At 42.9% G+C, this 18,562-nt stretch overlaps 4 protein-coding genes and 1 long non-coding RNA gene across 6 annotated transcripts; 2 read left to right on the top strand and 3 right to left on the bottom strand.

Annotated features, from left to right (window-relative positions):
* Nucleotides 1–489: 489 nt before the first annotated feature.
* On the bottom strand, nt 490–2,460 carry serp1 (stress-associated endoplasmic reticulum protein 1). Its single transcript, XM_029000082.1, has 3 exons — nt 2,117–2,460; nt 1,691–1,763; nt 490–1,205 (listed from the first exon to the last, which is right to left on the bottom strand). The coding sequence occupies exons 1-3, from the start codon at nt 2,198–2,200 to the stop codon at nt 1,165–1,167; spliced, it is 198 nt and encodes a 65-aa protein (XP_028855915.1). The 5' UTR covers nt 2,201–2,460; the 3' UTR covers nt 490–1,164.
* A 182-nt stretch (nt 2,461–2,642) lies between these two features.
* eif2a (eukaryotic translation initiation factor 2A) lies at nt 2,643–8,470 on the top strand. Its single transcript, XM_029000076.1, has 14 exons — nt 2,643–2,994; nt 3,302–3,371; nt 3,976–4,047; nt 4,132–4,250; nt 4,340–4,439; nt 4,539–4,621; nt 4,813–4,886; nt 4,994–5,138; nt 6,388–6,504; nt 6,594–7,168; nt 7,342–7,455; nt 7,643–7,759; nt 7,831–7,896; nt 8,006–8,470. Exons 1-14 carry the CDS (start codon nt 2,967–2,969, stop codon nt 8,069–8,071), a joined length of 1,746 nt encoding a protein of 581 aa, XP_028855909.1. The 5' UTR covers nt 2,643–2,966; the 3' UTR covers nt 8,072–8,470.
* On the bottom strand, nt 5,092–8,628 carry LOC114801781 (uncharacterized). The gene is made up of 3 exons (XR_003751626.1): nt 8,467–8,628; nt 5,943–6,036; nt 5,092–5,122 (listed from the first exon to the last, which is right to left on the bottom strand). It is a non-coding gene; the product is annotated as an uncharacterized LOC114801781 (long non-coding RNA).
* Nucleotides 8,629–8,665: 37 nt separating this feature from the next.
* On the top strand, nt 8,666–14,063 carry dcun1d5 (DCN1, defective in cullin neddylation 1, domain containing 5 (S. cerevisiae)). Of its 2 annotated transcripts, none has more exons than XM_029000080.1 (11): nt 8,666–8,944; nt 10,127–10,178; nt 10,279–10,321; nt 10,406–10,508; nt 10,783–10,874; nt 11,184–11,254; nt 11,687–11,778; nt 11,848–11,956; nt 12,114–12,218; nt 12,306–12,408; nt 13,630–14,063. In XM_029000080.1, the coding sequence occupies exons 4-11, from the start codon at nt 10,438–10,440 to the stop codon at nt 13,683–13,685; spliced, it is 699 nt and encodes a 232-aa protein (XP_028855913.1). In that variant the 5' UTR covers nt 8,666–8,944; nt 10,127–10,178; nt 10,279–10,321; nt 10,406–10,437; the 3' UTR covers nt 13,686–14,063. The 2 variants fall into 2 exon arrangements, with proteins under 2 accessions (XP_028855913.1, XP_028855912.1); XM_029000079.1 differs by having other exon boundaries at nt 10,127–10,182.
* Nucleotides 14,064–14,369: 306 nt separating this feature from the next.
* On the bottom strand, nt 14,370–17,719 carry LOC114802539 (leucine-rich repeat-containing protein 4). The gene is made up of 5 exons (XM_029001546.1): nt 17,286–17,719; nt 16,673–17,201; nt 16,133–16,302; nt 15,630–15,942; nt 14,370–15,549 (listed from the first exon to the last, which is right to left on the bottom strand). The coding sequence occupies exons 2-5, from the start codon at nt 17,190–17,192 to the stop codon at nt 14,555–14,557; spliced, it is 1,998 nt and encodes a 665-aa protein (XP_028857379.1). The 5' UTR covers nt 17,193–17,201; nt 17,286–17,719; the 3' UTR covers nt 14,370–14,554.
* Between the last annotated feature and the right edge of the window lie 843 nt (nt 17,720–18,562).

Below are 18,562 nucleotides of genomic sequence, written 5' to 3'. Positions count from 1 at the left end.
GCTTCAAGAGGTCGTCACCTGAGATGGTTTTCCAACAGTCTTGAAGGAGTTCCCAGAGGTGTTTAGCACTTGTTGGCCACTTTGCCTTCACTCTGCGGTCCAGCTCACCCCAAACCATCTGGATTGGGTTCAGGTCCGGTGACTGTGGAGGCCAGGTCGCCACTTTTTGTTAAGTACATAACTCCACGTGTTCATTCATAGTTTTGATGCCTTCAGTGAGAATCTACCAATGTAAATGGTCATGAAAATAAAGAAAACATTGAATGAGAAGGTGTGTCAAAACGTTTGGCCTGTACTGTAATTGTTAGAATTGTTTCATTAAAAAGAAAAAGACAAAATAAAAAAACAATTGTTAAAACAATAAATATTGTTTTAAAAAATAAACGTGAACATTTTTACTGGTTAATGAGGAAGGCTGTGATGTGAGAATGACTTTACTACATAAAACAGCTTATGTGAAGATTCTAACTGATTAATTAATACAAAAGATTGAATGTATTGAAGGATTTTATTGGCAGCAAGAAAAAAAAACTTCATCTGGCTGATGCCACACACAGTGTAGCCAGCTATTGCATTAAGAAATTCTTATACAAAATATTTTTCTCTTTCACCAACAAAAACAGAGATACGATTTAGAACCATGGCATAAAAGGTGCACTGGATGCCGAATGACTGACAGTATTGCATGAGTGATGATACCTAGTACCTGACAGCTCTGTAGAGTTATATGGTCCCTAACCAGGAAAAAGGAGGAAAATATATAGCACACATTATAGTACAATCCTTCTTTGAAAATAAAGAGGACATTCAGTAAAGGAATCTACAACTGACAAAGTATTGTGGGATATAAATTGTACTGTTTTAACAAGATTCAGGTACTGAAGTAGCAAACTTCAAAGTCAAGGTTTGATATCGGAATGTAGCATTTCCAAATATGAATGGATTTTTTTGGTAAATTAATATTTTTGTTGAAGTACACGTCCCCCACTTGGTAACTTAAAGAACAAGGAAAAGGAATGTTGTGTTGTGGTTACCCTTCTTGGCACATAAGACAGATAAGAACACACATCACACACACAGGACAATCTTCAAGCTCGCCAGGCAGGTGTAACTGTCTCCGGGGGGGGGCGGGGGAACGGCCATTGAACAGTCAGCATCTTCACACTACATCCCCATCCGGATGCTCTGAATTATCTGGAAAATTGCTGTAGAAAGGACGCGGAGAAGATAGAAAAAAATTAAACGTCATACAAATGATACAAAATGATTCAATTACACAGAGATAATGGATCACAAAGACAAACAACTCTGTATCTGGCTCTAAACACCAACAGGTATAGAAATATTTGTAATTATATTTGTATATAGGCTAGCTTTCTCCTTTTTATTCATTCCTTATTATATATTTATAGATAACTCTCCAGCTGTACTTGATATTATATATTTTAATAATATATATATTTTACTTTGTGTGTCTTACATAATATGAGCATATTATCATTTATTTAAAAAGGACAAATGAACTCAGGGAAGTGAACTTTGACCATTTGCCAGTGTCAGATTGATCTGACTTTAACCTGACCACTGTTTACTTTTGGTCTCTTATTTGAGCTCACAAAACAGCAGCAGCTTTTGCCACTTTTGTACTCATTTCAGTCATATTTCGTCTTCACCAAGATTTAATAAGCACCTGATCCACAGACGACAAAGACGAAGAGGGCTAAGAGCCATGGTCCTACTGAGGCTTTCTCATCCTGGGCTCTCTGTGGAGGAAACAATGAACAAGTTAGTCCACTACAGGTCAGATGACAATTCATCTCAGAACTTCAGCAAAAAAAACCCCCCAAAAAATCACTAAATAACAAAACAGCATAAATACAATTCAGAAAGAACACAACAGTCAGACCGACCAGAGACTCAATCTGCCAAAATCGAAAGTCGTCGAAACCATCGACACCATTTCGAGACGATTAAACTGACGTTGACTTATAAACGAACCTTAAAAAAAAAAGCTACCGAGGGTCTTCAAATTCTGAGCAGAAGGCAAGTGATGAAGCGAACAAGCGGAACCGACCACAGACCAAACGGGGCGGCCAACCGACGGCCACGGACCTACCGTCGACTTGGCCACGTTTCCGCGCTGCGTGATGTTTTTGCTGTGCTTCTCGTTGGCCATCCTTATCCTCTGCTTGGCTACCATGTTGAAGGACCTTCTGGGCTGTTGCGAGGCGGCCGCCGGAGCTCCAACGTTGGCGAGTAGAGACTGACGCGGTTCCCTCTCCCGTGTCTACGTATACAGTCCCGGAAGCCCCGCCCCTCCGGCCCGATTCCGCGGTCGTGGCGAATCGGCGGCCCGCTTCCTCCCCGCGGGTTGCCAGATGCGCGCCTCCCCTGCGGTCGGTGTCGGAAGGCTGACGTCTGAAAATCCTACAGGAAGCGGCTTCAAGACCGTCCCTGTAACACGCCGACGCGGTCGCAGCGCCGCTCCGAAACTTCGGTCGTAGTGCAGTCCCAGGTTCTGAAGTTCATGCTTTATGCACCCGAGTCGCGCTGAACAAACATTTTACATTTCTGTAATTTAGCAGAGCAACTGGCAAATAGTCGTTACAGGGACGGTCCCCTGGACACTCCGGGTTAATGGGCACAATGTGTATGACAATGACACATTTAACCAGGTTCCCTTGGACATTTTTCAACTAATCTGGCAACATAGCACTTGTTGCCCTTTTCAGTCGTTTCGGTAAATAGGTAAACCGTTTTAAGATCCGCTTTCACCTTCGACTTTCCTTAAATTGTGAATATAGTGGAAATAAACACATCAAATGAACAACGTTCTTTGGGTCATAGTCCGACCAGCCGGTCAGCTTTAGTCCCTGCTCGTCAGCGTTTTCAGTGTCGACGTGTGCCTGTGTGTCACGTGTCAACATTGCGTATTTCCGTTACGAAAATTCAGCTTCCGGTTCAACATGGCGCCCCCCACACCACACTTGGCAGGTGGGTTAATTCATTCCAGATCTTTCTTCTGACATTCGTATACTTCTGCGCTGTGTTGTGTTTGCGCTTTAGAGGCTTCCGTGAAAACGCATTTGTACGTCCGTGGGCCGTCATTAGTTTCTAGCTAGACGGCAGATTGTCTGACTGAGGCCAGTCGAAGACTCTGCTCTTGCAGAAAGTTGACCCCTTTCCAACGGTGGCGCATTGTGGCATTAAGTCCAATAAATCTGCGTTTATATCGAACGCAGCGATTGCGTTCGGTCGTGATTACCGCAGCAACACAACTGTTTTTGTATTTTTTTTACAGTCCGTGCCTCAGACGGTACGTCGCTGCTCCTCGGACCCCCGAACTGTGAAGAAGATTCGATATTCCAGAGGTTGTAGCTATGGTCATAACACTTTACACACTGACACCCTGATGATCAATATTTATGGGATGTATGTGGGGTGGTAGTAGCCTAGTGTGTAACACACTCGCTTATGAACCAGAAGACCCAGGTTCAAATCCCACTTACTACCATTGTGTCCCTGAGCAAGACACTTAACCCTGAGTGTCTCCAGGGGGGACTGTCCCTGTAACTACTGATTATAAGTTGCTCTGGATAAGGGCGTCTGATAAATGCTGTAAATGTAAAAGTATGGGATTTATAGGACTCTGAAAAGTGTAGTGATTGTCATTGTGAAACACTGCAGCACAGTACACGGTGACACAACAAAAAGCGTCCTCTGCATTTAACCACCACTCGCAGTGAGCCTTGGGCAGCCATGAAAGGCGCCCAAAGAGCAATGTGTGGGGACTGCTTTGCTCAGTGGATTTGAACTCTCGGCAACCTTCCGGATTGGGGACCGTTTCCTTGCCCCACTGTGTGCATCCGAAAGACATTGGCTTGATAAATGGCATCAGTATGGAGGAGCATGAGCAGGGTAAGGCATCACTAGTGTGGAGGTAAATGTCTCACCTTGTTAAATAATGTATTACAGGGACACCCGTCCGAGTAAACATGTGGCTTTCAGCAATGATGGGTCCTTGTTTGGATGGTGCAATGGAGAGAAGTATGGAACAGTGTCTTTCTTAGGAGGATTCGATCCACCAGCATTAAGTAACTGTTTATCTAACCGTATTCCTTTTGTGTTAAGGGTCAGCGTGGTGAAGGTTACAGATGGCACCTTGGTCAGATCTTTTGATCTGCCCAAAACCTCGTTTTTGGAATTTTCTCCACAGAAGAAAGTGTTGGCTACTTGGCACCAGTATACCAGTAAGTATTAAGGATTTAATAAATTTTTTAACTATTAAGTGTTAAGTATTATTATTATCTGCATCTTTACACAAAGTTTGTCGTCATAGAAACACAAGATGACCCACAGGGAGATGCTAATCTTCAACTCTGGGACCTTCAGAGTGGAAAATGCATCAAAACGTTTTACCAGAAAAAGGCAGATGGATGGTGAGTAGATCAAGGTGACTTCACTTTGATCAAGTTGAAATGAGTTTAGCCAATTCTGCCTGATCCTACAACCACCAATTGTTCTTTTGTTTTATCCAGGTGTCCCAGCTGGGCTCAGGATGAGAGCATTGCAGTCAGAAATGTTAATAATGAGCTGCATTTCTTTGAAGACAACAACTTTGGTAAAGTTATTTACTGATGTGTGTTTTTGTATTCCTCCTTTCATTTTCATATTTCACAATTCACAAAGGAGCAGAATTTCCCTCGTGCTTTTGGAAGTGTTCACTGTCTTAAGCAATGTCAGCTTGTTTATTTCTCTTTAAATGTAGTTAAATTAACTAAAATTCCCTTTTCCTCACATTTTTTTTCTTAGAAACAATTGCCAATAAACTGCACTTACAGAAAGTATCAGAATATGCTCTGTCACCAGGGTCCAAGCCATGCAAGGTATTTTTGATCTTGAACACCATCTTATTTTGAAGACAGGGCAGCACAATACGACTTGTGTCTGTGTTGATGACATACATTAAGATTTCCTGTACCTGTGTTTGTAGGTTGCTGTGTATGTCCCTGGAGTCAAGGGTGGCCCCTCCTTTGTCCGTCTTTACCAGTACCCAAATTTCGGTGGACCAACTGCTGCATTGGCCAATAAGAGCTTCTTTAAGGCTGACCGAGTGACAATGCTGTGGAATGCAAAAGGTACTTTTTTTCAGTTTTAAGGTTAGTGTAGTACTTAGCAATAATTCAAAAACAAAATATTGTTGAATAGAATATATTAATTATTTAAATATAAAATAGCTCTGCTAATGATGTAAATAACATAAACAAGACATTTACAAATACTACTCGCAAAAAGTTAGGGAATGTATAGAAAAATGAAATGTAAAAGGTAAACACTACAGTGATATTATATCATGAAAATAGGGCATTTACAGAGAGGAAATTTTGGATGGTTTGCTTGAAAAGAATGGACAGATCTGTAATTCTGCACTAGAGCTCAACTGGGAGAAACAGAATATAAAAAATTCTGAAAATCACATTGAATAATTTTCAAAAATAGTTATTTAGACCTGCAAAAGGCTGAGATGGGTTACAGGACAATAGGCAAACAGCTTGGTGAGAAGGTGCAATTATTAGAAAGTGGAAGAAATTCATGATTGTTGCCAATCCTCCTGGGACTGGGGCTCCATCCAAGATCTCTGCATGTCAATTAGTATCATGGACCAAAATCAAGCAGCGCACAAGATCGCCCCGCTCACGACAGCACGTTCATGCCTGTCTGAAGTTTGCCAAAGACTATCTGGATCAGGGGTGTCAAACTCTGCATCACCACATACAGATCCATGATTATGGCCTGGTGACAAACGTCCGACAACACACAAACTTCATATCCCATAGTGCAGCTTTGCCGAATGTGATATTTAAACCACAGCTGAATCTGTACTGGAGCATTTCTCACATCAATGGAAAATGGGTTCAAAATTATTATTTTTCGTGCCTCACCAAAGTGCCTGGCGAACTCGAGTGAGCACTGCATTATGGGATCTGCAGCCCTTGCGCCACCAGCACATCACATCGCCAGGCCTGAGCAACGGATCTATACAAAGTATAGAGACAAATTTCAAGAGTTTTGAAGCATGGGACACCATGCTTTTGGGCTGCTTTTCTCCCAAGGAACACTGCACTGTATTAAAGAGAGGTGGATGGAGCCATGTGTCATGAGACTTATGCCAACACCCTTCTGCCCTCAGTAAGAGCATTGATTGGTCATGCATGTGTCTTCCAGCATTAGTGTCCCAAAACACACATCTTAATTTTTGTGAGTAGCGTGTGTGTATACTCAAAGAATGTATTAATAAAAATATACAAGATTAATAGTGATAACTTGTCATTAAGTTACTAAAATTGCTCTATGGTGGTTCATTACAGTTTTTTGTCCCTTGTCCAGCATCTGCAGTTTTGGTGACTGCAAGCACGGAGGTGGATAAAACAGGAGCCTCTTACTATGGAGAGCAGACGCTGCATTACCTGGCCACCAATGGCGAGAGTGCTGTGGTGCAGCTGCGTACGAGATCTTTTCAGAGAATATTTTTGACAATGTAACATTGTTCTCAGACAACTGATTCTTGCATTTTTGCTCTCTGTCCTGTGTAGCAAAGAATGGGCCCATCTACGATGTGGCATGGAGTCCAAGCTCCATTGAGTTCTGCGTCGTCTATGGCTTCATGCCTGCAAAGGCAACCGTGTTCAATCTCAAATGTGACCCTGTCTTTGACTTCGGCACGGGACCACGAAATGCAGCTTTCTACAGTCCTCAGGGCCATATTCTGGTGTTGGCAGGGTTTGGCAACCTCCAGGGTCATATGGAGGTCTGGGACATTAAAAAGTATAAGCAGATTTCCAAGCCTCAGGCTGCAGACTCCACCCACTTCTCCTGGTGCCCTGATGGAGAGCACATTGTCACAGCAACCTGCTCACCACGACTACGAGTCTGCAATGGATTCAAGATCTGGCATTACACCGGCACTGTGCTGTACAAGAAAGACGTCCCCAGCGGATCAGAGCTGTGGGAGGTTGTGTGGCAGCCATCTCCTCCGGGCACTTTCCCAGAGAAGCCAGTCAAGTACCAGGCAGCACCAAGTGAGCTGGGGAGCACTGAGGCCAAACCTGCTCAGGCTTACCGCCCGCCAGCCCTCCGCAACAAACCAGTTACTGCCAGCGCCAAGCTAGTATGTGTTAAGACAGTTTTTGAAATAAAGATACATATATTTTTAGCGATTTCTAAAAAAAAAAAAAAAAAAAATGTGCACAGTTGTGCACGATTTTGGTGACCACTGTAGTGCTGATCCAGCATTCTATAAAAACAGTGACGTTTTGAGCAATCTTCTCTCTGTTCTGTCAGCATGAGGAGGAGCTTCCCCAGAACATGAAACCTGGAGCTGCTGGTGACAAACAAATGTCTAAGGCAGCACTGAAGAACCAGAAGAAGCGTGAGGCAAAAAAAGCGGCCAAGCAGGTTTGTTGCAAATGTATTTGTAAACCTAGTACGTATTTTGTGCCTTCATGAAGGGCTGGTGTGTATTTGGTGTTTTCTGTTGCAATAAAGGCCTGCACCCCTTTCTTTGCCCCACTGCCCACAAAATATTAATATTGTTGAATTAAAATTGTCATTTTTACATTTTTGATTTTTTCCATTTGTAAAGGAAGCGAAGTCTGAAGCATCGCAACCTGAGCCAAGCCCCTCCCAAGTCACATCCATCCCTCCTGCTGCCACCTCAGGAGACCCTGAGCTTGACAAAAAGATCAAAAACGTGAAAAAGGTGAGTAATCGCAACCATTTTTGGTCTACATGTTCACAGCGCACACGTTAATTGCACTGTTTGCTCCACAGAAGCTAAAGGCAATTGAAGAATTAAAGGAACAACAAGCTGCTGGCAAACCCATGCAGAAAAACCAGGTTATTTCCTTTACATTAACATTTATAACAGAGCTAGTTAGCTCTTAAGGAATTGTCTGTTACTATATTCATTTTTCTGCATTTTTATTTTTTATGCAATACTCTACAGATCGAGAAAATGCAAAAGGAATCACAGCTTCTAAAGGAACTGGAAGACCTTGAGCTTGGACTTTAGGAAGACAATCCCCATCTATCTTACGTTTACCCCCAGATTCCATAACATGAAATGGATCATTGCAACACTGCTTTGGACAGCCGTTTACATCCATGATAAATAGTTTTGCAAAAGCAACCTGCATAAGTCAGGTTGCCCAAATGCAAGTAATCAAAGGTGTTCTTGCTATGCAATATTGCGTGTAAGTTAGAAATGCCCCCTGGGAGTTTCTGTCCTGTTTAAAGCAACCGTTCGCTATTAAGATGCATAATGTGTTAAACATAGGTCCATAGATTTCATAAAATTAATAGGAGTTAAAAAGAAAATCTGCCTTTTTATGCATAGTGTTTTCATGCCAACGTGCATAACTTTCATAAAACTTCTCCAAATTGTGGTTTCCAAATAAAATTTCATACCATAGACGTGCCTCTTAACTTCGTTATATGCACAAAGTATCTTTCAAGCTTCATATTGATATAACAAAAGCAAATGCAGTTAAATAATTTTTTAAAAAGCGTATTCGGCGAAATGAAACTATTTGTTAAAGAAAAAAACAAGAAAAGTAGAATTACAATGAAAAACGTCGTCGCTTGAAGACGACGTAAGAGAGGTCATGGCACCGGAAGTAAACGTTGTTTTGTTTTTTTTCGGTCGTTACGTTCACATTGTTGTTAGCGGGCTCACGTTCACGTCGGCGGTCCGCAGAGCTGCAGCCGCGGACTGACGCGCCGGAGCCGACGTTCTGCGAATAAAACAAAACAGAACAGAACGCAACGCCGCCGCCGCCGCGTCGGAGAACAAGGCCGGAGTTGTGGCTCTTGCTGCGCAACTTGCGCGTCGACGTGTTGGAGGTTGTGAGCAGCGTGGAAATCTGTGCCGATCTCGGAGCAGCCGGTGAACTTTATTTCTTTCTTTATTTGTCTGTTTGTGTGTTAACTTGTTTATTTATTTTTATTTATTCGGAGCTTTTTTTGCCTGCGACGCTGACGCAGTTGTGGGCTTTTTTTTTTCCTCTTTCTTTTTTTGCTCAGTCGTCTGTGTTAAAATGTCAGACCCCGCTTATTCTTTCGGTTAAAACCAACAAAACGAACGGCCGTTGGAAGTTTGCTGACTATTAGCTGCGCCCCGTTATTGCAGGAGAGTCCTGTATTTTTCCCATGGGAGGCCGGTGCTCGCCGCGGCGGCCCGGTAATTACTTGCGGGGACAGATTGCTTTAAAAGTTCCCCCCCGCCGAACCGCGATCTTGCCGCCGTTTTAAGTGCAGCCGAAGGCCGCCGGTCCGTGTAGAACGGGCTGGGGGGTGAAGAGTGGCAGGTCGCTCGGGCCGTTCGAGCGGGGTCCTCGGGTTCGGCGGCCGCCGCGAATTCGCCTAAGCTCGGACGCCGAAGCCGTATCTGGTACGGCGGCGATGTCGCCTCCCGTCCTGCCGCTGTCTGACTAGTCACCCCCCCCAACCACACACACCTTTATTCAAACGACATGTCCTCTTTTTATGTTAAGAGTACGAGGTAGGCCGCGTCTCTTTACAGTTTCGCGTCGTGTGAGCTCTTTACTCGGTCCGGTTTGACATTCGCCTCTTAAAAAAAAAAAAAAAAAAAAAACCTGTCACCAGACGGAAAGGTCTGTTTTGTTTGTCCGGGGTTAGTGGCGCAGTTTCCTTCGCCTTTAGCTCGTTGCTAACTGCCCCCGGTCTTATTCGACGGTGCCAAATGTAGCTTTTCTGCCGAATAAATTCGAATACGTTCGAACGTAATACATCTAATGTGTGTTAAACGTACCCCGTGTGTGTGTGTGTGTGTGTGTGTGTGTGTGTGTGTATATATATATATATATATATATATTCGTTAGTACGTGATGCCATCGCCCAAATGCTGTATAAATGCGAGCAAATGTGTCTGCGCATGGTGGAAAAACAAGCTTTTTCGTGCGTGTGTACCAATTTAAGATGAGTATATGGAAACGGGCATCATCCTACGTGAATGAAATTGTTTAAATGTGTTGCAATTAATGCCCTGGAGGCGATTACCAGGTGTATTTTAACGTAACGCGTCTTTTTCTTTTTAAAATATATTCAGAAACTTCACCTGGACTGGCTGAAATAAACAGCGTTTCTAAAACACTGGACAGGTTGGTAAGTCAGTATGTGGGTCTTGTCCTCTGTTCATGTCTAGATGCGAATGGGTAGTGGCAATAATTTTTAATTTTTAAAAAAAAATGATTGCTTCAGAACCTGTTCGATCTGAATGTGCACGGTGACCACAAACGCATAGGTAACTATTGCTTTCAGAATCATTGTGTCATATTTGCTTTGGTGCTTCCTCTGCTGTTGTGAACTGGATTGTTGTTTAATTCAGCACAAGTAGAAAATCCCTTTGCTGCCCCCGGAATGCCTGTGAAAAAGAAGAGAAAGTCCTCGGGCTCCGATGACTCCGGTTTTAGGAAGTGTAAGATTACCAGGTAACATGCATTCTGTTTGGCGAATGTAATGTTTGTTGTCATTCTTAAATACATTTTTAATAGTACATTAAAATAATATAAATAAAATAACAATTAGACCTGTAAACCAGTCTTGTCACCTGTTCTGAACCAATTGTTCCATTGTCATTTGTTGTAGTTGGCCTTTTATCTGTTACATTAGAATGTGTAGAGGGCAGCTTTTTATGTTCCAATTGGGTCACATTTACAAATGAACATGGTGTTAAGTGTTTTGTACAACCCCCCTATCTTGCAGTTATTGCCGGAATCAAGCAACAAGTAGGATTATCAACCCCGAAGAACAGTTCTCTAGCAAGAAATGCCTTTCTTGGTTTTATGAGTATGCAGGTATGTGTTATTACTATATCTAGTAACAGACACAACTACTTGAGAACATTACTCTTCTGATTTGGACCCTTTTATTATGTAGAATATATTAGCTTTAATGGCTCTTCCTACAATGCATATGTTAGCAATCACTGTCATTTTGACAATTTCATTGTTTGCCATTAATTATTGCATTTTGCAAATCCGTTGCCCCTTTTACGCTGCCATATGTGTTGCTTATTATTTTTCGTATTCTATGATTCATAAAGCATTTTTGAGCCTTCATAAATGTAGCTACATCTGTTTTTAATATTTCTGTGTGCATGGTAGGTCCAGATGAAGTTGTGGGACCAGAAGGAATGGAGAAGTTCTGTGAGGATATTGGAGTTGAGCCAGAAAATGTGAGCCTTAATTATATTTTAAGTAATCTCTTAAAGTAATTTCTTTATGATCGATAAGAGCCAGGTTTTTGATTTGTTTTTGTTGATTTAATTTCACTATGGTAATATCATAAAACTTTATTTATTGCAATTCTGCTTCTAACCAGTAGCCCTAACCAAGAAAGTGAACAGATCTCATATATCACATGCAAGGTTACCTAACGAAGTACTTCCTTCCCAGATCTTTCGCTCAATTAACGCCATTACACATCTAGGTGGTTTGGCAGTTTGCAAACGACATGTGCAAGCACACATGTTCACACACAATGATTATTGATTTTTATCAATGATAATTAAATGCCAGTATAGGCTTCAAGAATTTTATACTTGTTTATTTCTAATCACCTACTCTGATAGTGATAGATTTTAGTGATGTTCATTTCTCTCTTCCAGATTATCATGCTAGTCTTAGCCTGGAAACTAGAAGCTCCAAACATGGGATTTTTCACAAAAGAGGAATGGCTAAAGGGAATGACTTTACTGCAGTAAGTTAAGTTTTTAACACTTTAACGAAGGCACATGAAGCTTTATTAACATGCTAGTCTCTTTTACAGATGTGACTGTACAGAAAGGTTACAGGGCAAACTCGACTTCTTGAGGTTGCAGCTCAACGATGGTGCTGCATTTAAAAACATTTACAGATATGCCTTTGACTTTGCCAGAGTAAGTATTATTTTTTTAGTTTATTTGTATGTCTAATTTAATATGTATTCCTTTTAAATGATGTTTCTGAAATCTTTTGATATAATTGTTTTTTTCTTTTTCCTTATTTTTCATTCACCCAATCACAAACTCTGCTTTTGTCTCAAACTCTTTCCAGGATAAAGACCAGCGGAGCCTGGATATAGATACTGCAAAATCAATGCTAGCTTTACTCCTTGGAAGGACGTGGCCCCTCTTCCCTGTCTTTCACCAGTTTCTGGAGGTTTGTCTTGTTCTCGGACCGATGAGGTCAAAATAATGCTTCTTACTCTGTGTTTAGTGTAACAGTTTGTTCTTTTCCAACCCACAGCAGTCCAAGTACAAAGTCATGAACAAGGACCAGTGGTACAATGTCTTAGAATTCAGCCGGACTGTCCATCCAGACCTCAGTAATTATGACGAGGATGGAGCTTGTGAGTCATGAAATTAACTTATATATTTTTTGAATGACCCTAATGACCAGACGATTTTAAATACTAAGCTGAAATTTGCGTTGCTGGCATTTCTACTTTGAGAACTTACTATTATGTAAGTTAAGCAGGTCTGTGCTAGGGCAGGACTTTTATTTACCTGACACTGTATTTTCTTGTAGTTTTCTCATTTTAATGAGAAATAACCCATAACGGCACATTGAATTATATACTTCGTAGTAACTAGCATACCTCGAGCTAAATTTAAGTGGGCTTTAACATGGGACACATCTGAATGTCCGTCACACGGTGACATCAGCACAACGTGATTGGACTCCTCCTCCCACGGCAACAGCAGTTTCAGCCTTTGCTCTGAAACCCAGATTTGTCTGTGGCTTGCGTGGCACAGTGGCGAATCCGTACCACTTGCCCGATCGGTTCCACGCATACATGTGCATGCACAACGGTTCACAGTGCGGCACTTCGCAGTCTTGTGCGCGCACTGTCGTAGTTGAAATGTGTCCAACTTTAACATTAACGATGCCTTTTTGCACGACCAATAGTCAAAACATTGAAGCAGGCTTGTGTTCGGTCTGCCCCTTCAAAACAGACACAATCCAGAATGGAGTGTCCAGAGATCTGCAACGGGAATTTAGCACTGATTAAACGCCACTCGCTGTTTTTTGAGAGAAGACTCAAGTCTTGTGGCAAGCACATGCAGTCTGAAAGTGGCGTACTGTGGACAGAACTTTGTTTTACCATCTTAACTTTGTTTACTTGCCCCTTCGGACGTACAGAGCATCATTCGAGCCCGTTCGCCATTCACCATTTCCCGCTCTCCCCACTGTGCCGTCGCTGCAGCTGCCTCCCCAATGCCCCAGGGGTCCCCAGCGTTCAGGTCTCTCGCTCACCCTGCATGTCTGCATCTCCCCGCAGCAACCCTGACATTACCCGACAGAGTCTGGGGTTGCCAAATCACGAGAGATCGTTCAAGCCTACTAAAGAGTGAGAATATCATGTAGCCACTGCAAATCACCATCACACGATAACTGCCTCTGGCTGGGGAGTCATTTATTGAAGGATTTGCAGGATGGCAGCCTGGGATGTGTTTGAACTGTGTATCCAATCACCGCAAAGCTTAACCAACATTTTTATTTGTCCGACTGGCTTATATCACAGGCTGGTGCGCACTGACCCTGTCCTTTGTTTCTTTTTGCCTTCCAGGGCCTGTGCTGCTGGATGAGTTTGTGGAGTGGCAGAAAGCTCGACTGGCGTTATAGCAAATGCTGGAATGATTTAAAAAAAAGCACATGTGGAGTTCTTCCTCTATTCTGTAATTTAAAAATAAAAAATTAAATAAATAAAGAGCACACGCCTACCACGGATCTGCCGGAGGACTTCTACAGCTGGAGGTGGGCCCTCGCACTCTACAGAGACTTCTAAGTGTTTAAGAACTTCAGTACTGGAAACCAAAACAGGTTAAAGGGAGAACAGTTTTTCACGTGTCTTGCGTTTGTTGCTGCAGTAATATAGCCAGTGCTGTAAGATCAACTGGGGAATTTATTTGTAAATGTAATTATTTTTTTTTCTTTTTTTGAGTCTTATCTTGTTTGTTTATAGAGCTTTTTGAAGAAAGAATAAAAGAATTGTAATTGTAATATAATCTAATGTGTTTTTCTTGTCCTGTTGAAATTGGGAAGTTGTGGCTTTTTTTTTTTTTTTTTAATACAGTTGAATCAGCACAATAATAAAGTAATTCAAAACAGACCATCTTTGCATAGAATCAAAACAAGTGGTCTTACTGCACATTGGCACATTTATGTCCAACCTTCCCCATTTTTATTTTTTAGATTTTAATTACAGTTTGTAAGACTGAATGTTGATTAGTGACTGAATTTTGTTCCAATTTGACATCACTGAGACATAAATGTTGCTGTCAAAAGGAATGCAAAAATAGGCCATTACTATTACCTGGCAGGTACTTTATTGATCCCAAAGGCACATTTAAATTCCCTCATCTTATCAAAGTGCCAAAGTGTCAGAGTTACATTATAATCATGATAAGTCCTAAATGTACTTGTTCATTTTAGTGCATCATTTAACTAAAAATGTTTTTGCAGTACTTCTTCAGCTGAAATATTATACTGTGTCACTGTCCTGCCCTAAACTCCAGTCTTACACGAAGTGTCTCATTCTCCTCCTCCAAGTCGTTCTCAGGGTCAGAATTCAGCCCTGGAGATGTTGCTGTGCTCATGATGCTGTTGAGGCGAGACAGGGAGAGCGTCCTCTGCTTTGGCTGGGGAATGCTCTGCATCTCCTCCCCCTGGTCTTTAATGTGACCGTAGTGGTTCCCTTCCTCGTCATAATTATAGAGCTTGATTACTCTGCCCCTCTTTGCTGTCCTGAGTTTAATCTCATCGCCTGATGCTGAATCACCATGATCCTCCATACCGGCCTTTGTGCCTCTACTGGTAGTCCCACTTCCACTGGAGTCAGCTTCACTGTTGTGTCCCTGTGGAGGCGCTTGGTCACAGCCTTCCAGGTACTCTCTTCCTTCATGTACCTCTTTTTTGGCTCTGAAGCTCCGCGGAGCTTTCGGTGGAGGAGAATTAGTTATGCTGAAGACAACACTGTCCACTGAGGTTTCTCTCCAGTAGGATCGAATATGTTGTTCTGAATGCAGGGTGGTGGCAGTGTGCTCTGCACCATCCGTCTTTTGATGCTTTCGTCTTAAGGCTGGAATGTGAGACCTTGTCACCTGGAGGCATTTAATGACATGGGACCTGCTAATTGCTCCAATTGCAAACCCACCAATGAAGGTAACCAGGACTGATGAAACCACAGCTGAAGCAAAGTGACCATCAGATACTGGATCTGGTACAGAAAACCCAGCTTCCCTGGTTTTCCTGCTTTTAATCAGGCGGTTGTACCCACTGTTTGCGACTCTGACTCTGTATGACACAATTGCTCTTCCCTCACCATCCACTAGGAGGCAGTAGTAAAGGCCGCCGTGGAGAGAGGTGACGTTGGAAATGGTCAGGCTTCCATTGCAGTGTGTTTTCAAAGTGCCGAGGTGGTCAGAGGAGCTTCTGCTCTCCAGCCACGCAAGAGGTGTTTTCCAGAACTGAACGATCCCTTCTGTGTCTAAAAGAAAGACTTTGCGGTTAGTGGGAAGACATACAGTTTTCGAGTCTGGCAAAATGTGGTGACCTCCACTGTCTCACCTCCGTTATGACTGTCCCTACAGGGCATGGTCAGGTGGCTCCCCAGGTTCACAGTAAAAACAACAGTTTCGCTGAGTCTCAGGGAGCCACTGGACGCTTGTGAGGATCGCACCTTCATAGCAGCTAAGGTTCTGCTTCTGTCACACCGAGCCACATCAGTAAGCCATGCGGGGCGTCGCCCGTGCTGGCCTGTCAGTCCGCACTCGCACTTCATGGGGTTGCCATGGAGATGCACATCGACTCCCCGCTCCCACAGAAACTTTACAGTGGTCTCAGGCAACGTGTCTAGCTGGTTGGAGCTTAAATCCAGCACCTGGTGATGGTGAAAGGGCAAATATGATTTATGTTTCACGCATAACACCGTCAACGCTTGTCATCTTCACGTTTCCGCTTACTTTGACAAGGCATGTCGGAGCTGTGCTCTGATTTTACAAATAAGTCCCACACCTACCCCTAATACTGTGTGTTTTCTACCCAGACCATCTAAACGATTCTCTGGTCACCTTCAGGTTTTCCTGCTTCAGGAAGGTCCACTCAGAAACACTGCAGATCTGGTTCTCCTCCAGACGGAGCATCTTTAACTCCTGGCAGCCATGGAAATTTCCAGAATGTAGCCGGGAAATATGGTTGGTGCTCAAGGACAGTATTTTAAGGGCGGCCAGTTTGTTTACCGCTGAAATAAACAACAGGCTCTGAAGTAGCAGAGAAGGCATAAAAGTCTCATCTGGAAGTTAGTAAGTGTCTCCTAACACTGTGCTTTTGCATCTTTAGCATGCAACAATGTGGAAATAATGGACATTGACAGAGCGAAAATGATCATTTTTGATTCCTGATCAGTGCTGATTTTGGTGAATGGAATTTTTTTTTTTTTTTAATTGAAATCATCAATCCTGAATCATGAACAGAGACCCATGCCAAAATCTGTTTAAAATAAAGATGTTTTATTACTCTAGAGAGGCATTGCACTGTTTTAATGAAGAACAGAGCCTCTCTTGGTCTTAGGATCGGAATTTTACTTTTGAAGCATTCGTCTGCTCTCTTACCATCCGGGACGATACCAAGGCGGTTGTTACGAAGCCACAATTTCTCCAAGCTGAGCAGGTCATTGAATCCCCTGCTATGAATCCGGTGTAGGTGGTTATGTCCCAAGTTCAGGTTCTTCAGCCTCTTCAGCCCCTGAAGTGTCCCTTCTGTCACAACGCTAAGTTTGTTGTGGCTGAGATCCAATTCCTCCAGCTCAGGGAAGCCGGCAAACGCTCCCTTGTCTGTCCTGCTGATGGAGTTTTGACTCAAGATCAGCGTGGTGGCGTGAGGGAAGTATGGTGGCTCCCCTGTCCAGTGGATTGCGGACAAGTTGTTGAAGCTGAGGTTTAGAGTTTCGGTCCAGCTTGGCCAGCCCAGCAGCACAGCCCGGAGTTTCTGTTCTGAGCGTTTTACATGCAGACTTCTGTTACTGAGCCTTCTGTAATCGTGAGGCAGGTTCTGTTCACAAAAGAAGGCCGGAATGGTCAGGACAAGTGGACAGATGGTCCACCACAGTCCAGAAAGCATAGATGACCACATTGGCTCCGCCTGAGAGTATAAGAATGCACATTAAAAAAGGGAGCATTTCTGATGTTTTGCAAGTTGCAAGAAATAGCATATTTCAGAACGTACCTGATTAAAGTGAAGATCATTCACTTGTGTTCATGTTATTTTAACTGCACAAAAGGAGATGTTCATGCTGCAGAAAGGGTTCGCCTTTTGCCAGTGTAAAGTGCGGCTCTCACATGACAGCTCATTTGTCTGGTTTAAGCAGTAGTGTTTAAAGGTTAACTTTTAGCACTCTGAGAAGCATCAAAAAACGCCAGCCAACTGTCACGCCGGTGTCATGCAAACCACCTGCATTGTTCATTGTTAAAAAAAAAACAACCCAAAGACTTTTTGTCACGTTTCCTACATACTTCGCAACCTTCGATAAGCAGTTTCAACAGTGGCATCTCCTGTGAATGAAACTGAAGTATTGCATTAAAGAGAATGGCCCATTTGAACACAACCCTTTTGAACAAATGGATTCTATTCATTTCTGTTGCGCTGCACAGAAGCCTGAGTTTGGTTAGTGCCAGGAGCTCTGGCTGTTTTCCGAGTCCATCATAGATGTAAATATTCTGACCTTTTTAACAGATAATAGGTCCTATCCACGACGTTTATTTTCCACGGTGTCCCTCCGGCAGAATTCCGCACAATTTCCTCATAAACAAGACATTATAACGTGTAGTATGTATCTTGAAAAATCGGTGTTTAGGTGCTCAGAGGTCACTGCTGCGTGTGTTCGGAGGTAGTTGTGCTGCCACACGCACGTAAAGACGCAGACCTCTGGGCTGCAGTCGTCGTGTTAAACCACGCCACAGAAACGCCGCAGACCTTGCTGCGTTTTCTCGAGGTGACGCGTCTGCGTGACCGATAGGTGTCGCTAGTGGCCCCGTATTTTTCTTCTTCTTTGTGCGTGTTGCGTGTCCTCGCAGATTTTTTTTTTCTCAGCAGTTTTTAATCATCGTAACTCTCGGTGGTTTGAATAATCTAGCTGTTTATTTAGCCGAGAAATATTTCAGTGTGGTCTTGCCTATTACACGTTTGGACCTTCTGTTGCCTGCTTTAGTGTGGAACAGGATGGCATATTTAGCGGTAATTTCTGGTTTATTGGAAGCTACATGATTAATCGGAGTGAGTTATTGGTTCGTGAATTTTATTTCGTGAACCTTTTTTTTTTTTTTGTAATCTATATAATTTTTTTCTTCACTGCTTAACTACCCCCGTCGGCTCCAGAGTAAACAGTCGGAGCAGTCACGGAGGAGCAATGGCAGAAGCGCAGGTTCGGACAGAAGAAGTATGACGATGCGAGCTTCGGTCGCCAAGGCGACGGGAATATGCGCGTTAGCGGGGATGAAGTCATT

This window comes from Denticeps clupeoides, chromosome 13, assembly GCF_900700375.1.
Source record: "Denticeps clupeoides chromosome 13, fDenClu1.1, whole genome shotgun sequence".
Lineage (NCBI taxonomy): Eukaryota > Metazoa > Chordata > Actinopteri > Clupeiformes > Denticipitidae > Denticeps > Denticeps clupeoides.
The sequence above is the reverse complement of the archived record's forward strand: the minus strand, read 5'-3'. Positions and strand labels throughout refer to the sequence as shown.